We start from the raw sequence: 23,567 nt of genomic DNA, 5'->3' as shown, positions 1-23,567 counted from the left end.
TCTACTCCCTCGACCGACTCTCTCTCTTTCTCACCTCTCCTCCAAACTTCTCTCTTCGATTTCATCGCCTTAGAATGAGATTTCGGAAAAATACCAAGTACTAAAGTTGTTCTACGCGACGAGATCTTCCTATTGATCGAAGAAGAATCATGATCGGAGCACTTTGAGGTTTCCTCCATGTTCGGGCTTGCTTCTAACCCTCGAGGTAGGGATCTCCTACCTTCTTTACATGTTTAAGTGTTGGTTAGATGTACAAGAATCAAGTTTGATCATTTATTTTGAGTCTTGAACAAATCTGTTATATGCTGATAATTTCGTGGGTTTTGGAAATCTGTCTTTTGGGAGCCCTCTGCTAGAAATCACTGGCATTATACATGATTAAGACCTCAAGGGGCGGGTCAGGGTCGTGACAGTCAGTCGGATGTCCAAGCGGATGTCCAACCGGACAACCGTGAGGTTGAGACTTATTCAAGCTTTTGCGTTGCTAACTCTGATTTATTAAGTCTGTTACACTTAGTTTGTATGAACTTCATGGCTTAGTGCTTAAATTGTCTCTTATATACTTCGCCGATATGAATTTCTTGTCTCTAAGCTTGCAGGGATAATCATTCTCGGTAATACCCCTCGCATTCTTTAAAAAGCTCTCTTTTAGGGGGAGCATGTATTAAGGGGACACAACAATAAACACCCGAACACAATTTTCTTCCCCTATTCTTGTCCTATTCGGCGCCGCATCCCCTATCCTATCTCTATTCGGTGCCGCATCCCCTATTATCTCTCTTTCGGCGCAGCAATTCAATCAATTCGGCGCACCATTTCAAACAATTCGGCGCACCATTTCAAACAATTCGGCGCAGCATTTCAAACAATTCGGCAATCTCATACTCTATAAATTCAACAACACAATCTCTATCTCCTCATCTATCTATCTCTCCTTCTCTCTCGGCCTAAATCTCTCATCAAGCAATGGCAAACATACCGCAAGGGTTACCGTTTGAGTTTTACGAAAGAGATGCCGAACGAGCAGAGTTCAGGTTGTTTATCCAAACCATTTGGATGCAACTCTTTATCTTCATTCTGCTGTGTGCGTTACTTACCATGAGAATACCACCATGGTTCGGATGGAATGTAAATGTGGATACTCTGTGGTATTGGATTGGCATTATAGCTGCCGTTGTAGCAGCCATTATTCGAGAATACGAAAATCAAGGACGCCAAGCTCTCAATGAACGAAGATAGAGTGCTACAGGGCAAGAGCGGCATGGTGCTGGAACCATGGCCCTATTGTTTTTCTCTTTTTAGTTTTTTTTTATGATGTCACAGGGGGAGAAAAAGCCAAGTTTTAATTGATCTATCTTGCCATTTTGGGCAAATTTAAAAAATTGCTTGCTATGATCTGATGATTATTGCTATTACTCGTTGATCATAGATAACTGCTTTGGTGCATGTATTAAGGGGGAGATTGGCATAACTCCTACTTGAATAAAAACTATCATTTTGTGTCATCATCAAAAAGGGGGAGATTGTTGAAAAATGTATGCATTATAATTTGTGAAAATTTATATGCATCTCTATTAATTATTTTGATGATTAATTCAATGATATTTTTATTCGGCAAATACAAAATTATCGAAAAGTCGATTCCCGAATTAAATATTTTCGTGACCTTGAAATATAGCATAAAGTCTCTTGGATTCATGATTTATATTTACAAAGACTTTATTGAGCTCAATACATGCTTTAACGGTTTATTTAGATGAAATTGTGAGCCACAGGATTGACGAACCGGCTGACAAGCCGACTGTCTGAACAGAAAGCTGTGACAACCGGACGACCACCCGGATGACCACTCTATCAAACGGCTAGTTTCAAACGGCTAGTTTCCAACGGCTAGTTCCAACGGCTAGTTTCCAACGGCTAGTTTCAAACGGCTAGTTTCCAACGGCTAGTTTCCAACGGCTAGTTTCAAACGGCTAGTTTCCAACGGCTAGTTTCCAACGGCTAGTTCCAACGGCTAGGAAGCATATGGATGGCTATATAAGGCATCAAGAACTCATTAATGAGTACATACACAAGCTACAACATTCCATATTATTGCAAGAGCAAATTCTCAAAAGATCAAAGCCAAAAATTCTCATTGTTCTTCCACTTTCATATTATTCTTGAGAGAAAATTTGTACAAGTCGTGAGCGATAATTTTCATACCTTCTTCACATACTTGTATTTCCTAAGTGAGTGTTTGAGTCAAACACTTGAAAGCTTAGAAGACCAAATTCGGGTTGGAATTTGGGTGTTATTGTTTTTGAGAAGTTTTCGGAGAAAATTCTTGCGGTTGTGCTAGCTCCTCGGGAAAGCTAGAGGCATTCGGTTCTTGTAAGCACCCGCAAGACTTACAAGTTGTAATCTTTTAAAGATTAGTCTAACCTTCAAGTAATTGCTTGAGGAGAAGTGGAGTAGGGCCGGACCGTGGACAAATCCGGACCGAACCACTATAAACGGGTTCTATCTCTCTATCTCTCTATTTTGATTGCATACTTATTGTTTGCATATATTGTTAGAGATAAATTTTTATTGGTAATTATTACTAGCAATCCTATTCACCCCCCCTCTAGGTTGCATAATTTGGGTAACACTCATGATCTCAACTGATGAGCAATCAAATTTTGCCACAAGTATATGGAGTATTATTCTCTTAATCCAAAGTTCGATTTAAGCATAGTTCTGAATACCGTTTCGGACAGGGTACCGGTTTTTCTATTGGTACGGTACGTACCGGTACCGGTCAGGTACCGGGTACCGTTTCGGATTTACCGCAACTACAATAAATATAATAATTATATATTCAAAAAAATCCCCCATATCATACAATTCATCATAAAATATCTCTAGTCCCACATTGCTTAGTTACAAAACTTTTTTCCACTTTAAATGACTTTGCACACTAGTGAACTTGTGAATAAGAACCCAATAAGAGGTCTCGCGCGCTCAGAAAAATGTGCCGTGGCCGAAGGCAATTTGGAAAAACTGATTCGGAAACCAATTAACCGGGTGCGCGTCACGGGTTATTCGTGCGCAGGGGGGTGCAAATCCGGGATCTAAGCCTCGCGCACGTATTATGGTTAAGCCCATGTTTTGCTAAATTTTTAAAAACGTTTTTTTATTTTTTTGGGAAAAAAATCCTGAAACGTTTTTTTGGGACCAGAAAAAGAAAAACGTAGCGTAAAAAAAAAAAAAAACTCTGCAAAATTTCGGCCGGAATTTCCAGTATCCCGATACCGGCCGGTATTTCCCGAAAAGTCCGGTACCGACCGGTAAGGACCGGTATTGGGACCGGAACGAAACTGGGGGGTTAGGATACCGGTTCTTCGTTAAAACGGTACGTACCGGCCGGTACGGAACGGTATCAATTACTATGGATTTAAGTGCAGTGCTACAAAAATTAGATGTTCTTTGATAATATATGTGACTACAACAATTTAATACATACGAGCCCCACACACATCAGACAACTGCATATATAGATACATCTCTGTCAAGATATGTTTCTGAAGCATTTTCCTTGATTTAATTCTTGTTTACAGTTGTGAGGTTATTTCTTAGGTTGTTTGGAGTTGATCACTTTTTTTTCCCAAAGGATAGGATGGCCAACTTCCTTTTCATAGGAATTTACTCCTTCGTTGAACCCTAGTCCTCACGCGACCATTGGGCAAACCCCAAGATCGATGGTTGATCGCTATAATGCTTTATTTGGTTACTGTGGACTATGACGTGGTTGATGTTGTACTCTTCTATTCTCATGCTATACCTATATTTGATATAGTTGTTTGGAAGTCATAAATATAATCCTCTTTTTATTAGTTTCTTTTTAAAGTTCATTTGGTTTATTCGAATATGAAAACAATCATATTCATTGACCCAAAAAAACAATATTTTTCATGAAATTGAAAATGCCAAAAAAAAAGAAGGTAATTAGGATAAAAAAAAAATAAAGGGAAATATAAAAGGGAAAGGGATAGTTAAATCTTGGAAGATACTATAATAAGACCTGAAGCGGAAACGGAAAGCCTGCCGGCGGGAAAATAAGGAAGCCAAGCAACGACTTCAAAAAGCTAAAACCACTCAAAAGCAAAAGCAATCTCTCTCTCTCTCTCTCTCTCTCTCTCTCTCTCTCTCATATAGGAGTTTATATATTTACCAAAGCATATACACACACATGTGGTGGTGTATGAACTTATATAATTATCAGGAAGAAAAAGCAGCAAAAGAGCAAAGGAGAAGGAAAGCCTGAAAATCTCTCTTTGTTTCTTATTGCCCCAATCCTTTTCCATTGCCATTAAAAGGAATCAGTGCGAGAGAGAGAGAGAGAGAGAGAGAGAGAGAGAGAGAGAGAGAGAGAGAGAGAGAGAGAGGAACTTCTTGTGTGAGAAGGAAAGTACCCTGTTTTAGATCTACATGATCAGCTTCTTCGAGTTCCTGGTACGTTCTTATTTTTTTTGTCAAATTCAATCTCATCACATTCGCATACAAACGCTGTCTCTTCGCATTCTCATTTCTGTTTATGATTTTGATTTGCATTGCAAAATGATTCAAATTTGATCCTTCTTTAGCATTCGAGCTTTGTTTTGTTCGATCACCAAATGTATGGGAATTAGATTCCAAATTATAATGAAACCGAAACGCGTGTGCAAGTTGATTTAGATACCCCGAATATGTGTGGTTTTACTAGTAACTAATCTTCATGCATGTATAGGTAATTGAGTTGAAATTGTGCGTGTGTTTCGAGAAAAAGAATACGTGCGTTTTTACAAAATTTCATTGGCATATTTTACAAAAGAGTTAAAATTTTTATTTTTTAGGTAATTATTTTTGACACTCTATTTTTTAATAGTCACACTCTATTGTATTTGTTTATTCAAAATACAGATAACATGATCACTAAAATGCAAATATTAATTGAAGTGTGATTATCAAAATTTGAACGGCCAAAATCTTCTTTTTTTTTATATCATTAAAAAGTTGAACCTCTTGTTCGCGATGATGTTGGAGAATGTAAATTAATGCATTATTTGGGGGTACAACGGTCAAACGACCTACATCAAATTTTTTGTTCGGCAATTCAGGGTAAAGTTCGTTTGGTGGGACTCGAATTTTGGTACGCTCTGACTGTTGGTTGCTATTATTACGTACACGCTTCCAGAGGAATCTTATTACTGCGAAATTGTTGGATTCCTTTCCGATCACCCAATTTTAGTTGGTTTGCTCTGCCAATTTCTAGTCCAGTTGGTTGATATATTCGATCGTTACAGGAGTTCGATTCGTGGAATCAAACAGTAAGGAAGTAATTTCTTGTAAATTTCATAATCTAAATGTGGGTGATTTGTCTTTGACCGAATTGAAGAAAAAACTAATCGATATACGCATAAACTGTCCCCGACACCCGACGAAACCCCCCTAAAAATGTCATACATAAAATGAGTGAGATATAGACTTGATGTGTTCCTACTTCCTACCGATTATCAGTGGTGGAGGTAAATTGGGACCAATGGGGACACGGCCCTGGCTCGACTTTTTTTTATTTTTAGTTTTTACTTGAAATAAATAATTAACATTATTTAGATAATTCGTTCCCTTGCACAAATACGCACATATCTAAGGATGTTTTGTTCACTCACAAAAATATAAGATGAACATTACCTATTTTATTTGGGATTCATATAGGATCTCACCATGATGATCTAAACCGTTTGTTTTTTTAGGACTTGTGTGGGATGTTATTTTGTTTACCCACCTAAAAGGTATGTGAAAATACTCAAATTTGTGCAATCCACCTTGGGTATGTTACTTCGATAATAAAAAACATTCATTTTATGGCTTGACTTTTAAGCGATTCAAGCAAAAAAAAAAACAAAAGTTGATCCAAATATCTATTAGTGTCTGATCAAATAACGTGTGTCTTGCTTTAGAATTTTGGTTTAGAATGTAGAAAAACAAAATTGTAGTATGAATTTTTTTTAATCAGAAAAAGAAGATTTTATTAATCTTTGAAAATGATTACAAAGAATAAAAGGATCATGGGCACACGTAAAAGCTACCAGAGAACCATACTCAGTGGAAAACAAGAAACCAACCAAAAACACTACAAGAAGTACGAAAGCCTCAAAACAGCCTAACTCCAAAACAACCACTAACAAAAAAAAAACAACTATAAATCCGAACAACAAATCGACAACCAAAATCGAAAGATACAAAACCGACAACCAAAACTGCCAATGTATGGAATTAAAATTCCAGAGAGAAAGAGGCACCATCCTGAAAGTCCTCATCATCCTCCAAACCCACGTCTTCCTCCAAATTGTCAAGATCACCGATTCTTTTCACTAAATTGACCTCCTCCATTTCAACATATGATTTGACCAAGAGTCGAGGGGGTATTTCAGGGTATATATCCATTACGTAAAATACTTTCACCCCAAGAGTTTAGAGGTGTCGACAAGCTACTTTGCTTTTCTTTTCATTGTTTATTGACTGAACCATTTCAGTGTACGTAAGAGAGATGCTAACTTGATGCTTGAGAAATCTATAGTTCCCTCTGCATCAACTACATAGTTCCTCTTCAAAAAAAAAACTTCATAGTTCAAAAGGAGAGCTCATGGGAATCATCATTCCTCATGAATTAAACAAATCCTGAAAACAACTAGCTAATGATTTCCTCACATGGCCTAAGGGTATTGTTGTCCTTTTTTTGACTTATTTTAGGAGTACTTGATTAGAGACCATAGCCCGGCAAATCCATCAGTCGGAGCCATGTGCACAAAAAGTGCAGACATATCACTTTCATTAGCTGTATTCTTTTGATTTTGCTGAATCACTATTGTTCTTCCTTGATTGCATTATTGGTCATTCCCATGATTTCTGTTTGCCATGCTGAGAGTGCATTAGAGGTGGATTAAATTATGGTCTAGGCAGCATAACAAAAGTGCTAACTAACGCTGGTCAGCTAATACTTTAGGATTGTTGGTAATTTTCCTTACTAGGAGTATGTACTTACTCTTTTGGAGTTTTTCTAACTTGATTCTCTCTCATTTCTAACAATCTTCATTTCACATTTGGTTAGTCACCCACTTCTACTAAAAAGTGGGGGAAAAAAAAAAGGCGTTAAAAAGAGGTTGTAGTTGCAAAAAAGGTGGTGTTGGCAATGAAGCAATTTCGGGTGTAACAATTGTACCGTAATGATAGCGGTAACTGGAGACTTGCGTTTTGTCAAATTTGGCACAACATATGAAAAATACCCGATCTAAAAAAATAGTTGCTTGTGTTTTTTGTCGGTAAAGCCCTTATGGCACATTACTGATATTAACGGCCGATACCATTACAAAGCACCATAAAGCTCCCAAATTTCGGCAATATGGTGCCTTTTGGGACTCGTTCTTAGAGATGCCATTAACTTAACGGACTGATACGATACATAATGCCGGTTTTTCTAACCGTGGGAGGAGCTGATCTGGTTCTCTTGTAGCCTGGTATGTATTGCAATGAAAAACCAAGAATTGTAACATGGATGATATTGTTTGCATGAAGGCACATTACCCAGAAATAGTTAGTTGAGGGTAACAGTAGCCAATTTTCAGTTTTGGCTTTTCAGAGGATACTGTCTTTAACAGTTTAAATTGGTCCAACTGGAATAAACACTGCCCTTATGAGTTATGACCTACTAAACATATCCATTTTTTTTTGGAATTGCAGTTGAAACAAAAAGAGAAAAGTGGAATTAATCCATTAACTATTTCCTTGCTCCTCCATTGAAGCTGTATGTAATGGGAAGATAATCGCGAAAAGTGATGCGAAAATGGATGATGCCACAGCAAACAGCACCATTGACCGGTATGCCAAGTTCAAGAAGGGCTCTTGGTTCAATCAGTTCTGGTATGGCTCCAACCCATGGATGGCTAGATATGTCTACGGCTTAATGTTTCTTGTTGCAACTTTGCTTGCGTGGGCTGTTCGTGATTATGGCCATACAGCATTGAAGGAAATGGAAAGTAAGATTTGTTCATTTTTCATTCAAATGCCTAGCTACTTAAAAATAGAATATTCAGTTTGTCATAATCAAGAGCATCTCCAGGAGTTGGAGCCGAACTTTCATAGCCAAATCCATTTTTGGCCTGCTATAGTATTATTTTTCCATGTTGTTTTAGAAAACTGGTCCAATAGTTTCAAAGCCATATTCTGTTACGTTCGACCAGACCAGACGTCCTCCCTGATGTGTGGGGTGAGATCCAGACACTGTCTCAGGGAAATTTACCTTTGTCATTGCTTCACCCAATGGACAATTTTTGACTGAAAAAAATGGCAAGCCGTTGGAGAGGTCTTCTTGGGAGCATGATCAGTTTTTGGCTTTGGCTGACAAAATGGTCAGGCATTGGAGATGCTCTAGGACGTTGATCCATTGATTTTGTCTATCTTCCATTGAAGCTTCTTATACATTTAAGTGCACACCATATCGTCATGGCCCTCTAACATTGTTTGATTTGAATACAGGACTCAAGGAATGCGAAGGTGGCAAAGAATGTTTGGGTACAGAAGGCGTTTTGCGTGTGAGCTTAGGATGTTTTGTATCCTTTCAACTCCAAAAACTAGTTTAGTTCTTGGCATTGATCTTACTTTGCAACTGTTGACAGTTGACAGAATGAAAATCGTAGGAATAACCTTTTCTAGGAAAGCTTCATCTCAATGTTTTATCTAGATCAGATTTTTTGTACAAAAATGAAACAGAAAAGGATATAAGAAGCCATTTCAGGAAAACAAATCTTCTTTATGATTAAAAAAGCAAGCAAAGAAATTTATCAAAAACAGCAAGACCGACAAAATTTTCTTTATGTCTGTTCACAAGACACATAATGAAATAGAACCCTAAATGATGAATGCTCATGCTCAGCTTCCATAAGTTAACTCTATCTTTGATTTTACTCTTACAATTTCCCAGCTCTCTGGTCGTTTGGAGTGAGCCTTAACAGTACATTAGATTTTCTATTCCATAATGTTTCTCTCTACGGTTGGTACCTCAAAATTGAATGTAGTTAGAGAGTTATGGCATTCCGGATGGTGGTCTGCCAAGATTCTCCTGATGATTGGACTTACAGTGGTTCCCTTTTTTGTTCCTTCAACTGTTATTCGACTTTACGGTTAGTGTATTCAGTCCCCAAAAAGCGTCCATACGTCATGGTTTCAACTTTCGATCATGCTTGTGATGCATTCATTTTTTTGCAGGGGACGTAGCACATTTTGGTGCCGGGTATGACATATTCCTCCTCTATGTTTGGCTTCAAATCATGCCTATTGCTTGTTGTGGTGGAAGTAGAGTAAGAAATCGTTTGTTAGAGATATGGCCTTTTTTTGCTTATGACATTTTGCTAATTCTTTTCCAGGGTCTTCCTAGTGATTCAGTTAATAAGCATCATCAGTTTCATTAAATGGCTTGACGATTGTTGTCAATCGGACAAAAATGAAGACAAATGGTAAATCGTTTCTCCTTTGGAAATATGCAAATGAAAACAATGTTGGGCTAGACAGTTTCCCCCAAACCTGATATTTTTCGTTTTCTGAAACCACACTACACTTTTTATGTACCGCTTGTCCGACTATAATTCGTATGGGCATTGTGACCAAAATGACAGTGAGATTTGCAATGCAGCCGAATTCATGGGATGTTACTTGCAACGACTGCGTACGTGGTTTGCATAATGGGGATCATTCTGATGTACATTTGGTATGCCCCAGCGCCATCTTGCTTTCTGAACATTTTCCTCATCACCTTCACATTAGCAATCCTCCAATTCATGACCAGTATCTCGCTCCACCCGAAAGTACGTTTTGATCTTTAGTTTAAGTTCCAGTTCTTTTGTGTCATGAAATAAATTTTACATACGGATACGTATATGAATTGCCTGAAACAGGTGAATGCTGGCCTCTTGACTCCAGGGTTTATGGGGCTTTATGTGGTTTTCCTCTGCTGGTGTGCCATTAGAAGGCATGTTTTCTGATTTTCTACTCATGTTGTGATGTTTATTAGTTCACGGCTTATGAAACCTACGATCTTCATAAACTTTACCCTCCCATGTAAGATCGAATGAACCGAAACATAATTCCCAAACTATGAACTGTGTTATTTCTGTGGAAGACATACTTGTCAAGAAAACAAAAAAGACACAATTCAAAAGACTAAACTGTGAGCAATTGTTCAAAGAAGAATGTCAACTCTAAAATGAAAGTTTCCTCAGCATTTTCTCTTCTTTCATACGCAAACTCACTGCTTAGTTACTAATTTTCTTCGGTGGAAACTAGAAAGTCTAGCTGGTAAGTAAAAGAATTACCCATTAGGCGTGAGAAATCAATCTTTAGTGACCTTTGAAATCTTTAGATTTCTTAGCATTGCAAAATTGTTTTTTGTTGACTTGTTCATCTTCAATTTATTTCAAAACTCAATTACATATTTGTGTTTCACAGCGAACCTCCAGACTCAAAGTGCATCAAGAAAGTTGAAGCTGCAACCAAATCAGATTGGCTTTCCATCATAGTAATGTCTCAGTTTCTCCAAATTTCCATCACTTTGGTCATTTTTAGTGTTGGCAGCAAAAGAATATGCATCGCGACTGTCAAATCTTGACAATTCTATTCATGAGAATGGCATTTGGTTAAATAGCAACGTCTAACTTATTTCATTCTCAGGACGTCTACCTTTTTTTCGGATACAATTTAACTACTTTTCACTCGTTAACCAGAAAGCCAAATAGTTACATCTTTTATAATAAAGAGAATCTTGTAACTTTGCCATGGAATGACAGTGGATATCATAATCTTGACAGAGCTTTGTTATTGCGGTTCTTGCAATCGTTATTGCGACGTTTTCAACAGGCATCGATTCCCAATGCTTTCAGGTACTTCCCACGAACATATTTCGTTTACAGTTCAGCTCTTCTGGGAGAGAGATATCTAACATCAAAAGTTGCAGTTTACGAAGGATGTGAAAGAGAAAGAGTCTGAAGACGATGTACCATATGGTTTTGGCTTCTTCCATTTTGTTTTTGCCACAGGAGCCATGTATTTTGCAATGCTGCTCATTAGTTGGAACAGTCATCATACCACGAAAAAGTAAGTTCCTGTATATGGCAGAACTCTTCCATTCAAACGGAGGCACTTGTTGGTTAATGTTTTGAGGGAAGTTTTCGAGGTACTAAATGGAGAGAGAGAGAGCGAGAGAGATGGGAGTAATAAGCGGAGGAAATTTATCGAAAACTGTGCTGAGAGAGGAGATGGTTCCTTAAACAATCTATCTAAATATGTGCAGGTGGACAATTGATGTCGGTTGGACCAGCACTTGGGTCAGAATACTGAATGAATTGCTGGCTGCTTGTCTTTATGGTAAGTATTTGGCAAAAACCCATATCTCACCCTATACATTTTATTGAAACTTGAGCATGTGTGGGTGTGTCTGCAACTTTTTATCTATCCATTTTGAAGAAAACGTAAGAACTTCGTTGAGAATAAGAAAAAGAGTATGATTTCCTGAACATGGCTGAAAGAGTGACAACTCTAACCAAAAACGAAGAAAAAACCGACAAACTAGCTTACCCGACGTGACCTGATAAAGCAACTACTTGTATTCCGTCATGTTTTCATCTTCTCTATAAATTGGTACAGAATTCCATGATCCAAACACATGTTGGAATTGGGAATATATACAAGGGGAGTCCGATTGTGTTCACCGGCCTTTTTAGGTCAGGTGGTTGATAATGTGATTGTGTGACACTGTGGAGGCCACTACATTTTGTAGGATACGTTTTTTGAATGGTACACATCACACTCTCGTCCAATGAGTTTATATAGTTTGCATCAAAATAGTTCACTTTTTTTTTTTCTCTGTTTGCAAATATTTTTGTATTGAGACATGATATAAGGTATATACCCTTCGAGCGGATGTGAAAAAACATGCAGGCCCACATGTTCCCTCACCTTTTCATTTCCCGTGCTTGGTGGTGTCCGTTTACATCTATATATATATATATATATATATATATATATATATATATATATATATGTTGCCATGGGATATCGTATCTCCCAAAATCGTTGAATGTAGTGTACCACTTGCATGGAATACTATATCCCCCAGCATGTATCTGCCACCCTAGTCCAGTGAACAAAATTAATCATCTTTTTCTTAACCAATGTTACACTACTCAAATAAACACAGTACGTGTGACCATATGGTAACCTTTTTTTTTCCTCATTCAACGGTTGGGGTTCAACGGTCAGGGTGTCCGGGCCAACTTACGCGCACCCTGACTAATCCCCTTCCCAGTCCAATCAAAGACAGACCATCCATGCTGAAACTAGGGGATTCACAAGAAATTACTTTCTTAAAGCCTGACCCCAAGAATTAAACTTTTGTCAATTGTGGAGAGCAAATCTACCAACCAACCGGACTAACCCTGGGCCCTGGGGGCTGACAGCCCTAACTTTATCTCTTTGGTTTTCTAGAATTCCCTTTCCATTGTTGGTAAATCCCTTACAACTTTATTGTGGCCCTTCTGAAGTAGTATAAAGTTCATGTACAAGTTTCTGAATGCCATTGCTAAAGCAAAATGGTGTCTTTGCAGCATGGATGCAGGTAGCTCCAAGTGTATGGAAAAGCAGACAAACAGCTGGATCAGTTTAATTACGAATTCTTGAGGAATAATTTTTTTTTTTTTGCCAAGTTTGTCCTCAATCTTGTGTTGTGCATAGAAGAACTGGGTCTCAGCAGATGGGAGGCAAAGAACTTTAGGCATACTTTTTTCAGGGCTAGATTTGACCTGATCTGTTTCAATTCCCTAATGTATAATGAACACTCCTGTACTTGTAGCCTTGCACACTGCATGTTGACTAGACATGCATTTCATTCAGTGATTGTACAAATTCTTCTGAAGGAACATTTGTGGGATCCTGAATATTAGTTTGTCCTTGAACCTCATTGAAAAAAGTCAGGCTCTCTCTCTCTCTCTCTCTCTCTCTCTCTCTCTCTCTCTCTCTCTCTCTCTCATATATATAGAAATTAGCTCATCACAAACGATCAAAAGTTCATTACAATATACTGACTGTATCAGTCAGCTAGGAAATGGGAACATTTCTTCAGTATTACAAAATTGCAGCTTGCTACCAACAATCGCAATTTCATTTTGGTACATTGTTCCAGTCAAGCTAGAAAACTGCAGCACTTCGGAAGCATCATAGAAATGTAAAATGGGACGTAAGGGGAGTGTTGCATGAACTCGGTTACTCGGATATGTATGAAATCACCATTGTAGGTGAAATGAATCAACTTTTGTTTGTTCCGGTGTAACCCAAAGAACATTAGAGTTTTGGGTTCTACTATCGTTCTACTGTTGCCTAGGAAATATCTCAGGAAATGGAGTTTTTTCTCTGCTTGCTACTCAATCCTTTGAGATACCACTGGTCCACCGGAGCCAACGCTGTACTATTGTTGGTTTCCATCTGGCTGCATGGAACCATGGGTACTCAAATGAAGCCCGCGTGGGACTTAAACGATCGAAGAAAAGTTGGCCCACCAACATGCTTCAAGGACCACTTTCATTGGCACGAGTGTCGTAGAAAGTAATGGAAAGAGAAAAACAAAAGATTCCAAACATTCAGCAACGTTATCTAAAATCTTTAAGCTATAAACAAACTTTTTAGGGAAAACCCACCCTAAAGCCTCCCGAATTTGGATCACATGACCCAAAAGCCGCTTCAAAGGGCACACAACATTTGAGGAAACAGCCGTTTTATTCAAACTTTAATATATAATTATCAATATCAATACCACTAGTGTTACAAATACAAACTACATGCTTTACAAACACTCTTACAAAAACACTAACGTCATGACCTCACATCAAGAAAATTTCGAAATCATACAAACTTACAAATGGAAAAATTGATACAACTCTGGAGAGAAAAGGCACAGTACAGATCACCCGATGGAGAACTAAAAAGATGACCCTGCAATTATATACTGCTTCACGATTACCTCTCTCACCCAAACTATTTTCTTCCAGCATAACACACTAATTCTACATGGCCAATGAGGATAACTGAACCTTACCCAGGAATTCAAGCGATAATCACATTTGGCTGGATCATTTAACTTAATCTACAACAACAAAGGAAACCCAAAATTTCCACCCAACGGCACTCGAAAGGGGGCAATAAAATGATGCCCCAAAATGGAGACAAAAAAGGCAATCACCTTTCAATTTATCCAAATGGGTTCCCTCCGACAGGGTTGAAAGAATTTGGCATAGCAGGTGCTGAATACATTCTACTCAGCGGCTGAATCGGCTGGTTTGGATTTGTGGATCCAAATGCGGCTACCTCACCGCCATACCCCACAATTGTTTGGTGCCTGCAGAGGTTTACCCAAACACATTTGTAAGTACAGCGGTCAAACAAGTTCCCAGTAAAACATAATTTAATATAAAGGACCACGCAATTGAAAACTTCTGATATCGTAACTCCAGTAGCAAATAGGAATCGTTTTGGAAAAACAAATATACGACACAAAAGTGCACACCAGAATACACAACACAAACTAAGTAGGGGCAAAACAAACTGCATAGACAAAAATAGAATGGACATCTTTAACAGAGTGTGTGGAGAAAATGCAATCACTTACCAAAATTTCTTAATTGTGCGCGCAAAAAAACGAAATGCTGTCTATTCGATGAATGATGCAATATTCACAGATGAAAAAGGTAAAGCAGATAAGAAGTTACCTAGGTGGCAAGTTATTTGGGATCTGCTGCCCCATGTATGCACCTGAATGCAATTAAAGAAAATATCAAAACATTTGGAAGCAATTATAGCCAAATGTTGTAAGGAATACAATTATGTATGAGGTCACATATACATGCACAAAAAAAAAATACTAATTAACTGTATTAAAGAGATGCTATATTACTGGGAGACATTGCTGGCGCAAAAGATGGTGCTTGTGGAGGCATCCCAGGCAGATAAGAAGACTGGGATTGCATCCATGTTGGTGAAGGGGTATCAAGGCTAGAAGTGCGCAATAAGCCTGCTGGACCTGCCACGTTTGGGAGCGCCCCTTGCAAGGGGGCCATGGAAGGGAACTGCATTACCAAATAAACATTAAACCTGGTTAAAACATTCATCAGCAAAGTAAACTACTAAAGAATGGGAACTGCATAACTTTGTTCATAGAGACGAAATCAATGCACAAAATTCAACCTCAATAACATATTTTGGTATCTTGTTATTTTGTGCTAAACTGTTACTGAAAGATTAACCAAAAACTAGTCAGCCATCTCCAAGTTTGCAATCGTAAAAGAAATTTGGGTATTTCTATCCAAATTAACACATAAAAAAGATTGATTACAACTTCCTGTTCGCTTTTTCTTTCCAAGATTCAAACTCAAACAGCAACCACAAATTCAAACAGAGCATAAAACTATATAAGTACCAATCGGTTTGCAAACCAAGAAGCAGTGGAACTTCCATTTCTGCAATATGTTCAGTGCAGAACTGTTCCAAATGATACCAAACGAGTCCAAAGACTAGAGGGATCAAATCAATTTGAATTAAATTGCTCAGAATATTGTTGGAACTTTTTGAAGATGAGACGTACAATTGGAGCTTGTACTGACGATGCTTCGTTGTTCAGGTCAAACGGGTTAGTTGATTGTGATGATTGTGGGAAAGTTCGCATGGGCTGTGAAAAACAAGCAACATTTGCAATGAGTGATGGTTCATGTCAATGTCGTGAGGTAAGTAAACAATACAAACCAAAGCAGACGATACCATCGGAGTATTATATTGCATATTGAACCCAAACCCGTGGGGAGGACCAGTTTGCCAGCCTGGAAGAGGTGCATAAGATGGATAAGTAGGAGCAAATAAATCCTGCAGACAAAGAGATACATGTAAGATGTGAAAAACAATAACAAACCATCATGGACGAAGCAAATGAAAAGAATGAAGCAAATAACAAACCCAATTACCTGTGGTAGCTCATTTCTTCCACTAGGCTTCACTTCTTGGGGGGCGGATTGGTTTATCACACCAGGAACCTGCTGGACAGATTTCGATACAACCTGGAATGCTTGTGTAGGTGGCATACTATAAGGCCCTTGTGTATTTGCTGGAAGAGATGAATTCCATGGCTGCAAAATTTGCGTAGAAAATCTCTAAGAGTCCTATGAAAGAGCTATTATGATTTGAAGCAGAAAGCTTGGTTGTGGAGCACACCTGATGGCTTGAAGGCCCACTAATCAGTGGACTGAATGGATGCGCAGAAGGCTGAATGCCAGAACCAGGAAATAAAGAATGTTGCTGAGGAGGCCACTGCCCGATGGAATTAACACCATTTGATGGTATTGCTGACATGGGTCCAGGAGTTGCTCCTGGAGCACCTACTCCAAAGGGTGATGCAGACGCGTGCCCTACGGGAGCACTAACAGGGGGGAACATGGTCAAGTTGTTTACAGCAGTACCTGGTGGAGGATTACTGCCAGGGGGTAACATTGACATTTGCCCTACGGGTGCACCAAATGAGTTACTAAAAGATGGTAATGCTGACATGCTTCCCACATGCGCAGTTGTTGATATAACCCCAGAACCAGGTATTCCAGTCGTTTGAACTGAAAATCCTGAAAGTACCGACTCCAGTGAATTTGCATTGGAAGGAGCTTGAGTTACTTTAACCTCGGTGGGGGAGTCAAAAAATGCCCAGTTTTCAGCATTGGATGAAGCTGTTGGCTGCACAACCGATTGAGCTGTAACGGTTTGCTGTGTTTGCGGTACTGTTGCAATTGCAGGAGGTTCAGGAACAGCATCAAAATCGATTAAGGTTCCTATATCATTTTTAATTTCTGCTGGGTTGACATTAGAGGATGCCAAGCTACTGGAAGATCCAGTTCTCTGCAATAAGAAATTCCCACTAGTTACTTATTCTCTGCAGGGAAAAGTCAACAAAAAAGAATGGAAACATAATACTTGATCAACCAAATGGAGATGGATTTAAGATGAACAGATTCTGAGTTCTAAAACTAAGAAGTAAGCAGCATGGAAACTTCTAGAAAGGTGGAGTACCATGTTGGCATTGGATACACCCTTCTAACTATCAATCTCTCGTCATTTAGACCTATTTAGAAATGTTGAGATGATGAAATTATTTTCCTTAACTGATTTATGCATGGTAGTATTAGTTTTTGATAGAATTAAGGGAAAAATGTTAATTCATGTTTAAGTTTTTAAATAAAGGCTCACTTTTAATTTAAATTTAATCTATTGTTACGTTTCCTTTATATTTTCACTCAACAAAAATGCATTTTGCGAACAAATGCAAATAAATAAAATATTTTCTGAAGTGTCCCTGTCATGTTGTGTACTGCAGGTATTGGAAACATCTCAAAAGAGACGAAAGGAAACTGACAATATAAGAAATGCATAAACATATGAAAAACTTATTTATTTTATCTTTTTGTGCTTGTCGAAACAAACACATCAAAATCAAATTTTGACTTTGTCAAGAACCACAATTAACCAGTTTATAAGAACATGAGATTTATGAGGCAACCCTGAAAATATTCACACTGAAGCTGCCTAAGAAAGAAGCCTCCTCACCTGTACGCTAATAGAACCATCAGTAGCCTTGGCACCATCAGCTTTTGGAGGTCCAATGATTTTAAGGGGGACTACATTCTCCCCTAGAATCTCTCTAACAGGCCGGACTATAGGGGGACTGGCCACATCCACATCCTTTTGGCCCTCAGGTGACTTCCCTTCAATCTTGGAGCTTCCATCAGAAATTCTACCATCATCATATCTCTTTCCATTGCCAAATCTCTCCTCCCGTCTCCAGTCATTGACTACCCCAGCACGAGCAGGACTTTTCCTAAAATCACCATACTGCCGACTTTCTTGATCGTATCCTGGACTTCTTCTTTCGTCGTAACTATTTCTGTAATTTTTATCATCACTTCTTCCACCAGGACTAGGTCTGTCGCTGTACCGACGTTCGTATGTGTCTTCATAGGGTGGGCTTCGAGACTCACTTCTGTAATTTTTATCATCACTTCTTCCACCTGGACTAGGTCTGTCGCCGTAACGACGATCGTATGAGTCTTCATATGGTGGGCTTCGAGACCCACCCTGATATGTTTCTCTCCTGTTTTCATAGGAGTCCTCTCCTTCACCCTGTGACATAAAAATTCATCTTTTTGAACAATGTAAACCACGGTACAGGAAACTCAGCAAGCTAAAAAAATATCAACTCACTACTTCAAAATGGAGAGTGGGCGAGAGAGAGGAGGTTTTCTTGGTCTATGTGCTTCCTTTCTTTTCTTTTTTCTTTTACCTTAATACTTATTCCTATACTAATGATAAAATATTGTAATTCTTCCAGCTGGGGTGGGGTGTTCACGTACCGTCTTCACATTTGGAGGTTTGTCAAAGCTCCTCTCACCAGTGTATCTTCTATCCACGTAGACATGCCTAATGAAGTCCCGAAGTCTCTCGACATTACTAGCATCAAATGTACGAATCAGACCACAGTTTTGCATGAAAAGCATAACAGAATAACCCAAACACGAGTAATAACCTGCTATCAGGAGCAGAATGACGCTGTGGATCCCATTCCTTGAAATAAATTTCTTTTGCACTCTGTTAACATGAAACATTGCTAAATTTGTTATGAAAAATCAGGAAGGTCAATCAACCAAAAAGCAATTTAAGTTATTAATATGTAAGATATTTTCATACCGCATTTCCCCCTCCTTGAAGGGCACTAACTTCTTGCGAAGTGAATTTAGCCATGGAGACTGACTTCACTCTGTGTGTGAACTCCCGACTGAAATTAGTTTTGAGATGATAAATAAAAGAGCATTTGATCTATTACACAATAGTAAATATATATCCCCCTCATGACATCCGTCTCCTCTTTAATAAGCATAAATACAAGTACTTACTGTATTCCACTACAGGCTGTGCAAACAAATGTTGAGAAGTTTGTGCATACATACTGCGGTCCCTGCTTTGCAAAAGAAAATATTTTAAACCTATTGCAAGATCCATTTTTGTTCTCGAAAAGAGCAATAGCCATCAACCACTTCTCAGTACAGAGTCCATAAAATCAACATCACACAGTTATCACTTCTAAATTTCGATGCCTTGAAACAAAAACAACATCCAAAGAAAATACTAGGAAAGTTCACCAATGGACAATTGGCCTTAGAAAGCGTACATCCATTTTGCAACAGCATCTATACTGGCTCACAAAACATATGCTTCTCCATTTTTGATATTCTTACTATCAACATATTTACTTTTATTCACTAACGAATTTTCATTGGATGCTCCTACTATATCGATCATGTCTGAAACAAAAAGTTTATCACAACACATACGACAAAATGTTAGCACATCCTCCATGTTTCCAGAGTATGAGAAGAGTTCCATTTCAAATACAACATTGCTTTGGCAAGAGCTGTTTGCACTCCATAGGGATCTCCCGAGTTCGCAGTTCTAAGCTATATTATGATTATGATTCCTTGGACCAAAAAGGGCAACTCACGTCACTTGGTTTATCCTATCCAACCAAAAAAAAAAAAACACTGGAATACAGAGCCCATGAATCAATTCTATTAAAAAAAAAAAACAGTTAAAAAGTAAAGTGAAAGAAGTCCAACACTTAAATTTTCAAGGACTAAATTAACTTAATGGAAAATTGGCTTGGTGTTATACAAAGGAAAAAAACAGCACTTCTGCATGTTACTGGTTTAAGATGCCGATAAACTTTCCAAAATTTGCCTTAATAGTTGGCAGAGTTTTCAAAGCATGCTATCAAGTATCGATTCTAACACTTCATAAAGTCAAAAATACAGTGAAATAACTACATGTACAGGAAATATAGAGCTTTCAAGTTTCAACCTACGTTGGACTATTAAAAGTGTGACTGTGAAGTATATGTTTCTGACAGGACAGCGCAAAGTGTAAATACGAGAAAGATATTGAACACATCAAGTCGGATATGCACCCTATTACACTATGAGCTTGTGGTTATTCAAATTCCCATATGAAGATAGACATATACTGTCTTTTATGTTCCAGAATCCTTACTAAACACTTGAAATAAGAGAACTGTAAATGTAACATGGCCAGCAAGAAAACTACACTCAAATATAGGTTCATTTCCGTAATAATTGAAGTCCCACACGTACAACACCAGACACAGTTAAATGGCATATTAATATGAGAAAAAATAATGCCAATGCAGTCATTACTCTTAATCTCTTATAATGACCCCCTTCAAAGGGGAAACAGTTATTAATTGCCAAATTAAAAAAGCTCCTGCTCATTTTTCTCATTAATTGCACTTGAGGTTAGGTGCCACTTTGCAGTGTCGCGTCCAACTAGTATATTCATTTTTTTAAGGAGGGGTGAGTCGGGTGACAAATCAGTAGGCTCATAGACATGGGGAAAACCCAGCATCAGTGGTATAGTTCAAAGGGCTGCAATTGCTGCAGTTTTAAGGGATCACCGAGGCAGAGTGCTAGATGGACGGGCTCCTATGGTGTTTGCTTCTTCTGTGCTTCAAGACGAGGCCTTAGCAGTGAGGTTGGCACGACAGCTTTGGAGGCAAACCAAATTTCTAATGCTATCATTGATAGTGACAACAAAGTTGTGATCCACTTATGCTCAACAGAAAATGTTCCCCCTTGGGATTGTGGATATTCGACCTCTTGGGTAGCTCAACAGAAAATGCTCAACTCTTATTGAAGATATTCGAGCTCTTTCTTCTCTTATGCTTTGTTCATTTTCTTGGGTCCCTAGGCAATGCAATAGGGCTGCTCATTAGGTAGCATCTCTTCATTTGAAGGGCTCTATCCCTTTAGATTGGATTTGTAATCCCCATCCCCAATTTTCCCGGATTTGTAAAGATGATGCCTCTTGGGAGGTTAGCTAATACATAAAAAGTTTCTTCCGTTCAAAAAAAAAAAACCTTGTATGTTCATCAACTATTCAACCTATATCTTTCCCTCCTTAATTCTTGATCAACAAGCAAGTACCCCTTCAAAACTTCTAGACACATCTCTTATAGGCATTGGAGGTTAGAGCATGACTTTATTTGTGTATGAATCAAGCATGAAGTAGTGGGTGGGGATGAGAATATCAAAGACACAAAAGCACATATCAATCGTATAATGTCAACAGGAATGTGATGACAAACTTATATTCATCACCAACTAGTTTAACTGTTGTCTATTGCAGCTTATGCTACTAACTCGTGCTGTTTGCCAGATCCCTGATTGGCATTTCCCACAAACAAGAAGAACAGATCTTATGAGTTATGACCACTAGGGATCCCACTTACACACCTAATACAGTATCATATTGGTTTACAATGAGAACTCAAATTTGAGCAAATTTTCATGAAGCGTAAACCAACCTATATCTAGCTAATGATAAACCCATGGGTTAATGATGGAAGCAGTGAGGAGCTACATTTCAATTGCTACAGTGGTTCCCCTTATCATCATATTAGGGTAGAAAACAAACAGAAAACAGGACATGCATGTGCACGGCACGGCAACATATACACCAGTTCATGTAAAACGGTGAGCATGTTTAAATAGTGAACCAACTCAATGGCTAATAGGCATAACACTCACCACAAAGCAACATGTATGAACTAACCATCTTGCAATGGAAGGAAACAACAAATGCATGATCAAGAAGGCCACCCAATTTCTCCTCTAAATCAACAGCTTTTACAATGTCAATCACTATGGCTTCAAAGTAAAATTCAAAAGTATCAAAGCATTTTACTTTCCATTTTAAGGACCTATGCAATTACTCATCCCACAAATACCGCATTTAACATCTAAGTTCAACCTTTTAACACCGACAACTTAATCCAAAAATGCAGAGAAAAACAACCTATAACATCAATTTTGGCAATGCAATCAGCGAGGGTTCCAAATTCAAGCTCCAAAGTAGTAAAAGCATTTTCCTTTTCCATTTCAATAGAAAATCATACAACTCATGACACATATAACTAAATTTAGCGACAATTAAGTTGTTCTACCTTCACGTTTGAACAACAACTCGTCGATATGGCTCATCACGCAATTGTATTCTAATGACAACCAAACACCAAAAAAATCAACCATCTAATCACCCAAGGTCGGGTCCAAGGTGCAAATATACAGATAAAAGCTTTGTGTTTTTTTGATAAACTATTTAACACAATACTCAATTCTGTTATGAGATCCCCACTCTTTTGGGGAATTGTAATGAAATCCTGGATTCATAGGATACTCAATTTCGTTATGGCATGTCCATCTAAATTAATCATCCTTTCCACGGAGGTAAGTCTTTGACATTGGGCATATTAGCAGGTTCATTCCATCTCAGCGGACAACAGAAAGTTCAGGAAAAAAAAAAAGGCAACAAGTAGCATACCAAGCTGTTACAGTTGATACACCTTCGATTATCCGGTAGTTTGAGAAGAGCTCGTATAGCCCTCTCGTTCTTCTCATCTTCCTTTATCCTATTCGCCATTTCCCCCAATCAAAACCCTAACCTTCACAATCACCAACACAAGCAACACATGAATCCAACTCAATCCAACGCCTAAAATCAAAATAGGCAAAAACAGCACAACCCAATTCACAATAACTGCTGGACTGGGCCCAGGATTAGTCTGGGCGCGTAAGCTGGCCTGGACGCCCAAAAAACTTCACAACAACTGCCTAACTAACAGTGAACTCAACAAAAGATAGATCCAAATTACAAGCTCTGCAGAGTACCAGATCTGAGGGGATCAAGCTATCGAACTTGAGTGTTGAGTACATACAGATACATATACAGATACAGATACATATACAAATTCAAGAGCTAGTAGTAATATAGTTATGTAAAGGTACGTTGTATGTATAGATTGGAAGACTAGGGGCTGACCTGATCGGGGTGGGTTTGGGAAACGAAGGCTGTGAACAGCTAACGTTGGGGAAGGAGTGATTTCTTTTTTCCGGAAATGTAGAGAGAGAGAGAGAGAGAGAGAGAGGTGGGGAATAATAATAGGGTGCCCGCGGATACAGGGGAAGGAGATCTAATCTTGATGTGATCGGAATGAACCGTGATACTGTTGTTGGACAGACCCTCGAGTTCTGGTCTGGTCGTAAGGAGATGGGGTAGTCGTAAGGGGCGACTGGCGTCAGCGGTGACGGAAAGGCTACGTTTGGGTGTTGCGGAATGGAAGAGGGTAGTTGTGAGAATATTTCGGGCTGTAAACGCATCGGGTCGAGTCAAGTTGTGCCGTGTTCAAGGTTGTTTATTAATTTTTTGACGGGTTCGAGCTCAAATATAGCGAAAACTTAACGAGTCGAGCCAATCAAAACTTGACTTGAACTTGAACTTGAACTTGAACTTGAGTTTGTTCACAAGCCTTAACGAACCAAAAACAAATATATATTTTGGTCCCGGTCTATTAAGTAAAATAAATACTTATT

General features: G+C 38.5%; 2 protein-coding genes across 9 annotated transcripts; one reads left to right on the top strand and one right to left on the bottom strand.

Annotated features, from left to right (window-relative positions):
* Positions 1-4,033: 4,033 nt before the first annotated feature.
* On the top strand, positions 4,034-12,941 carry LOC131302066 (uncharacterized). 6 transcript variants are annotated; one of them, XM_058328652.1, is made up of 13 exons: positions 4,034-4,476; positions 7,744-8,039; positions 8,539-8,612; positions 9,023-9,182; positions 9,268-9,292; positions 9,426-9,515; positions 9,692-9,863; positions 9,954-10,027; positions 10,504-10,573; positions 10,863-10,934; positions 11,009-11,148; positions 11,345-11,418; positions 12,657-12,941. In XM_058328652.1, the coding sequence occupies exons 2-13, from the start codon at positions 7,847-7,849 to the stop codon at positions 12,713-12,715; spliced, it is 1,203 nt and encodes a 400-aa protein (XP_058184635.1). In that variant the 5' UTR covers positions 4,034-4,476; positions 7,744-7,846; the 3' UTR covers positions 12,716-12,941. The 6 variants fall into 6 exon arrangements, 5 of the variants coding, with proteins under 5 accessions (XP_058184635.1, XP_058184667.1, XP_058184657.1 ...); XM_058328684.1 differs by having other exon boundaries at positions 11,091-11,148; positions 12,657-12,794; XM_058328674.1 differs by lacking the exon at positions 4,034-4,476 and adding an exon at positions 5,772-5,795.
* Positions 12,942-13,802: 861 nt separating this feature from the next.
* LOC131302049 (uncharacterized) lies at positions 13,803-23,285 on the bottom strand. Of its 3 annotated transcripts, none has more exons than XM_058328632.1 (14): positions 23,017-23,285; positions 22,519-22,639; positions 19,023-19,084; positions 18,817-18,904; positions 18,656-18,717; positions 18,483-18,579; positions 17,680-18,252; positions 16,303-16,974; positions 16,056-16,217; positions 15,856-15,957; positions 15,683-15,766; positions 14,996-15,167; positions 14,811-14,853; positions 13,803-14,440 (listed from the first exon to the last, which is right to left on the bottom strand). In XM_058328632.1, exons 2-14 carry the CDS (start codon positions 22,615-22,617, stop codon positions 14,293-14,295), a joined length of 2,364 nt encoding a protein of 787 aa, XP_058184615.1. In that variant the 5' UTR covers positions 22,618-22,639; positions 23,017-23,285; the 3' UTR covers positions 13,803-14,292. The 3 variants fall into 3 exon arrangements, with proteins under 3 accessions (XP_058184615.1, XP_058184608.1, XP_058184623.1); XM_058328625.1 differs by lacking the exon at positions 23,017-23,285 and adding an exon at positions 22,866-22,913; XM_058328640.1 differs by lacking the exon at positions 23,017-23,285 and having other exon boundaries at positions 22,519-22,847.
* Positions 23,286-23,567: the final 282 nt, after the last annotated feature.

This window comes from Rhododendron vialii, chromosome 1a (genome assembly GCF_030253575.1).
Source record: "Rhododendron vialii isolate Sample 1 chromosome 1a, ASM3025357v1".
In the NCBI taxonomy this organism is placed as follows: domain Eukaryota; kingdom Viridiplantae; phylum Streptophyta; class Magnoliopsida; order Ericales; family Ericaceae; genus Rhododendron; species Rhododendron vialii.
Note: the sequence above shows the minus strand (reverse complement) of the source record. Positions and strands in the feature narration are given on the sequence as shown.